The sequence below is a fragment of the Rhamphochromis longiceps genome, linkage group LG20, assembly GCF_057381845.1.
Source record: "Rhamphochromis longiceps isolate RC_006_pf linkage group LG20, R_longiceps_female_GT1.1, whole genome shotgun sequence".
Taxonomy (NCBI): Eukaryota; Metazoa; Chordata; class Actinopteri; order Cichliformes; family Cichlidae; genus Rhamphochromis; species Rhamphochromis longiceps.
In genome coordinates this window covers 21,790,346-21,796,345 of record NC_140576.1, presented here as the reverse complement: position 1 = coordinate 21,796,345, position 6,000 = coordinate 21,790,346, and the positions used below count along the sequence as shown (strand labels likewise).

The 6,000-nt window shown below is 41.3% G+C and overlaps 1 protein-coding gene across 1 annotated transcript in view; it reads right to left on the bottom strand.

Annotated features, from left to right (window-relative positions):
* Positions 1–499: 499 nt before the first annotated feature.
* nol4la (nucleolar protein 4-like a) overlaps positions 500–6,000 on the bottom strand; it is a 29,475-nt gene continuing 23,974 nt past the window's right edge. Inside the window, exons 8-11 of the mRNA XM_085394294.1 lie at positions 4,150–4,338; positions 3,941–4,060; positions 3,607–3,796; positions 500–1,261 (exon numbers count right to left, since the gene is read on the bottom strand). Coding sequence (XP_085250420.1) covers positions 1,044–1,261; positions 3,607–3,796; positions 3,941–4,060; positions 4,150–4,338 — 717 coding nt within the window. The 3' untranslated portion in view covers positions 500–1,043. The remainder of the gene's footprint in view (positions 1,262–3,606; positions 3,797–3,940; positions 4,061–4,149; positions 4,339–6,000) is intronic.

Here is a 6,000-nt window from a genome sequence, read left to right as displayed (position 1 = left end):
CTTTTCTGGTTATAAAACCAAGAGTCTAAACAATAAATTCATCTCCTTTCTCTCCCTGACAGGAGTCTGTGACCTCAATTTGCATACCCAGGCCTCCGAAAAAGCCTCCTTCCCTTTGAGTAATGAGAAACTGCCCGTGATAGAAATATTCATAGTAGGATAAGTGAAAACGAAAAGGTGCGCTGGGTAATGACTCTTTGTCTCGTAGTCTGGAAATCACTCCAACCGAGCAGAGCAGAGGTATAATATTGACCACGCGTTGATGGATCTGCTTGTTTTGGTCAAACTTTACAGGTGAAAACTGTCAAACACTGTCACTGCTGATATTTTCGTGCTCTACTTTGTAACATTTTTTAATCTTATTATTTTTTTGGAGTATATATATATATATATTTATATATATATGAAAGTCAGCATATCCGACAGTAGCTGTTGAGGTTAACAGGTCAAGTGGCAGATCGCCACATCTTTTAGCAGCAATTCATCTGTGGACTTTCAGTTATCCGGTTATCATTTAGAAACGACTCGATTCACATGACCCAATCAAATCACGCCACTGTACAGCATATTTTACACACAAATAGAAAGAAATAATGATGCTAATTCACTGCTAGGAAACTATTCATTTGTCCAAACGTCTGCACAAATGAGCTGACTTGGCGTTACGGTGGTTAAGCTGATTCAACACCTCAGTCTGTGCACCAATTTTTCCTATTTTTCCTATTTTTTTTTTCACATAGATCATCGCTTCCTGAGACAAATGGAGGTTGAGGTGCTAAGATGAATTGAATGGGATGAATGGCTACAGATAACAGGGCACTATAAGGTCAAAGTGAACCAAATGCATAAATAAACATCTTTCAGCCTGTGATATGTTCTGGCCCGCCCAAAGACATAAACATGTGGGGATAAGTATCATACCTACAGGGCCCACTGTGCGCTGCAGTATCACTCGTGTACAACTGTGTCTTTGTATGTGAGAGTCTGCCCCGAGACGGACAGGCCGAGGAGGGGGCAGGGAGCTGGCACGGTGTGGCTCGGACTCAGTTCTGCTGCAGGATCAGGTTTTCCAGCTCGTCTGCTGAGCGGAGCAGGAAGGCCGCGGACTCCCGGTACCCCGCGATGAGCTGCCTCACCGCTGTCACCTCTGGAGGGCTGAGCTGAGCGGAAGCGCCGCCTCCGCCACCTCCCTGACCGTGACTGTTGGAGCTGGAGGAGGAGGAGTTTGGGCCGACAGATTTCATACTCAGATCTGTGGGACCTGCGGAGGCAAACAGAATATTTTAGGGAAGTCAGACGATACAGGAAATACATTTAAGTGGCTCTATGTTCATTTCTAGCCTCATCTTTGTATTTTTAGATCGTACTAAAGTGGCTTTGGATGGTTCACAGTCCAAAGAAATCTGTAATCCCTCAACTGTTCATGACAGACAGCTGCCCCTCCCTGAGCCTGCTGGAGGTTTCCTCTTGCTAAAAGAAAGTTCTTCCTTCCCACTGTCACCAGTGGGAGGGTGGTCGTCTGACTGTGGGGTTTTCTCTGTATTACTGCGGGGTCTTTACCTTAATATAAAGCACTGAAAAAAATCAGTCTATTCTATTATATAAGCAAAAATGATGCTTTAAATGGGCTAACCATGGAAACTGGTGAAGTGGCAGTTAAAGTGTAAAGACGTCGAAGTAAAGGACAGTGAGAGATGGGGGCGTCAAGAAGCCTGTGATGATTTGGACACGTAAAGTAGCCGTCCTCCCCCAGATATAATTGTTTAGTCAGAGGGCTGGTTGAACGTCACATGTAAGCAAGAAGAAGAAATCTCAATTAAGGAGATAAGAAGAAATGGATGAGTGAAATGATGAAGGTGTGGCCTGAGAACTGCTGACAGTGAGTCCTCAAAAGGGAAATACTGCAGATTACAGCCTGCGTCATTTGGTGTAAATGTAAGTTTTGTGTGTATGCTGACACATTATGCCCCAATATATACCTGTAGATCTAAGGCAGGGGCGTCAAAGATAAGGCTCAGGGGCCAGAATCGAACAGCCAAAGTCTCCAATACGGCCAACAGGATGACTTTGGAAATGTGAAGAAGGGTATGGGTTTTGGACTTTTACATGTATTTTCATAAATTTTACAGCTTTTCCTACTGATGAAAACCTCCAGCGTCATTTATACTACATCAAAGTAATGAAGTAATACATGAACATTTAAATGACCGAGAAGTTTCATATTTTTCACTATCTACAATAGAAATTGCTATTTTGTGGCTCCACACAATTTAATAAGAAAAAGAAAAAACAGAGGGTAAAAAAACAAGAAAAAAACTTTGTTTCATTAACAGATCCGATCGGGCAGTTATTACTTACAATTTAGTCCCAAAAGTCAGGCTGCTAGATTTCATATTTACTATAAAAGTATTTCTCTATCATGTAGAAAAACTCAGACATGCTGTTGAAGTACTTTTTTCTTATTTGTCGATAACTGAGGGATTAAAGTTCTTTATAGCGACAAAAACAGGAGCTTCAATGGTCCGGCCCACTTAAGGTTGAAGTGGGTTATATGTGGCCCACAATGTAAAATTAGTTTGACATCGTTGGTCTAAGGGAGGAAGAAGTGACCTTTAGAGTATCAGGGTGGAATCACTTCATTGTATTTAACAGAGAAATTAAAGAGAAAATTGTGGGAGTATGTTATGTATCAATGCACATCAATGCACAGATTATTATTATTATTAGCTTTTTTAAATGTATCTGAATCCATGAACGTTAACCAGTGACTGGAAGAGGAAGTCTTCATATGTATATCCTCAGGCTAACTGGAAGCTCCTGGTGAAAGGCATCATCACCAGAATAACTCACCAGGTCTCAGATTATCTATATGCTAATCTTACCAAGTCACACTGGTTTATTTCAGGCAGGGTGGTGACCATTAAAAGAAGTCACAAAGCAGGCTTCTGAGCTGCAGCTTATTTCACAAAGGTACAGATGTACAAATGTTAGGTAGTTTTGGTAAATCTTAGCAAATGTGTAGAAGTCCTTTTGCCATTGATTACCACTGATTCCATTAATGACAGATAGCCATACAAAAATTCATCCTCATTACCATGCGCAAAGTCTACAAAATGTGGAATATGTGTTTTCAGTGTGAATGGACCAGCCATGGAGCATATATAAAAGGTTTTTTTATTTGTTTTTGGCTCTACCTATGTTTGTTTGTTTGTTTGTTTGTAACTTGGTGAGAGAAACCAAAGTCGATGAACTCTTATATGGCAACATTTGATTGTAAGAAGGCCACACCCAAAACACATCTATTGTCTATTTTACTATAAAGTAAACCCCAGTTTACAAAATGAAGATCAAGTTTCAGATCAAGGGGTCATAAATAAAGTGAGAAGTAGGGTCATTTTTCCCCAAAGGCCTCTTTAAAATGTGGCTTCCGTTTCCTAACCAGAGGTGATGCCCCCTGCTGGCCATAAAAAAGAATACATGTATTTTTACACTAGCTTTTATATCTAGTTCATTAAATACAGTCTCTTAAATACTGTGGGTTTCCTTTTGACCCTTTCTTTTACAAGTTATGAAGGCAGATGATACAATCCAATGAAAGCGACTCACCGTTGGTTTGCGCAACATCAGAGTTTTGCTGGGTGCTGCCGACCGTCCCATATCCCCGCAGATTATAGTTGAGGCCTCCGTTGGTGTAGAGCTGGTCTTGGGCAAAAGCTGCACTGGAAATGGAAAATCCCGAAGGAGCCACGGGGGCTGGGTCCCTCAAGATGGGTTTGTCAATAGAGGCTGGCTCATCCTACAAGAAATTAAATATTTTCAGTTTAGGCAGAACATTGGATTTTGTGTTGTGCAGTCTGCTGTTAATGACGCATGGCCAGCCGAGCACATTCCCAAATCCCTGCTGGGCAGATTCACAAACACCAACTGCCAAGACATTTACCGTCGCTTGGTAGACATCGAGCCGCATCCTCTTGGCAGCATTTCGGGTTTCGCTCTCGCAGGCGGCAGCGAGGATGTTCTCGGCCATGGCAGAGGTGAGGTGGGGAGGTGTTGGTCGTATCTGGCAGTGGGGCGAGTGAGAGGTTTTCATTATGAATGTGAATAGTTATGAGCTGAGCAGAAAACACTTAATCTGGGGGCACTTTGTACCTCAAAACCGCCTTTTTTCATGCGGCGACAGGATTTGAGGTAGGTGCGGATGCGCTTGCGGGAGCGCTCCTGGAATTCTGGGAACTGGCGGCTACAGGACTCAATAATGGCCTGGATCTTCTCCTTGGGCTGTTTGGAGATGGGCACCATGCGGTCCAGATTCTCATCCACGAACAGACGCACAAACATCTGACAGAGAGAGAGAGAGAGAGAAGGGGGAGGGGAGAGAAGGGATGTAGAGCAGAAAAAATCGTGGGGGTGCAGGGTAGAGAGAGAGGGGTGTGAGAGTCAAACAAAAGAGGGAAGGAAAGGCAGGGGAGGAGGTTGGGGGGGGCAGTAGAGGTAGAGTGGAAGAAGAGAGGATAAAGAGGGAGGGGGAGGTGATGACAACAGGAGGGATGGAAATTGAGTCACTGCTCAAATCCAGGGCAATATTTCTGGTTGTGTTGGCATATTTGGAAGTCTACTTTTGCTATTCTACTGGTTTCTTTTCAAACCAGAAATGCACAGAAAATGGATTTCACAGAGTAAATAGGATAGTTTGGAACAAGCTTGTATATGCAAATTCTTCCCATCTAGAAAACTTGTAAATATCATGCCCCACACCCACCTCCACCGCACCAGTAGAAACTGTGGTGTAATGAGCGCCAAACCCTGCAGAGACCCCTCTGTGTCACATAAAACTACATTTCAAAATATCAATTGTCAGTCTGTTTCTTCTTTGATACCTTTATCAACCCTTCTTACTACCACCACATTATTATTTACTTAACAAGCTACTTTTAGCTGCTCCCTTATTCACGAGGCATTACCACAGCAGGTAGCTCCACATATTTGAGTTTTTAGGGATTTTTGTCTCCTCCCAAGATCAAACCAGGGGTCTTTTGCTTGTTAAGAGAATGTGAAAAACTACTACACCACGAAGCCACTTAATAAGAGTACTAATACAAATGTTTTGGGTCATGATTGCCATGATTCATCCTTTGTTATTTGTTTGTTTTCACAATAAAAAGAGCAAATGCAGAAGATATATTATAAATAAATGTATATTGCTGAAAACAAGGTTATTATTGGTAACTAAATCCTCTAAACTCCACCTCTGTCACAAATGAGATAACAATCTCAAGCGAAAGCTTTCAGCGTGTAGTAGAAGATAATCTACACCCCCCCCCCCCCCCCAAGTCCCGCACAGAGCCTTTCCCAAAACTTGATTTGCTGCCAAAAACCCCTAAAAGTGAAAGCCACTGTGTCCATAACACCACCAATCAGAAAACACACATCAGATCACGTGACATTTAAACAGGTCAAATTATCATTATGTTGTTTGTACATACCTGATATGACGAGTACAGTCAAATTATTTATTTCATATCTATTTTTTTAAATACATCATTTCATATTTATCTTTATTTATTCTGAGAACAGTTTATGGTGTAGTTATTGTGTAAGGTCTCCTGTTATTGTCAAGCAATAAGGTGTTCTGTTTTACTGCTGGTCAGTTTGTTCCAAGTGCATCTTTACTGAGTTTTGTCCTCTGTCTTGTCCAAAGAGGCGGACTTTGAGGTTTAAAAAGTGCGCATGGACATAATGAATTTTTGTTGCAAAAGACAAATTTGCTACTAACCAGTGAAGTGACTTAAGTTCCATATCTGAAAAATTCATTTAATTACTAAAATTCTTGTAATTTAAATTGAAGAGAAGGTACCGAACCTGAATGTGGAAAATAAAATTAAAAAATTATTCTTGTGATGTTCTTAAATCTCTGTCTGACAAATACCGCCCATATCGCAAAAACAAAAATTAAGAAAATGATTAAAACTAAACATTATTTACCTCACTTCAAACTACACT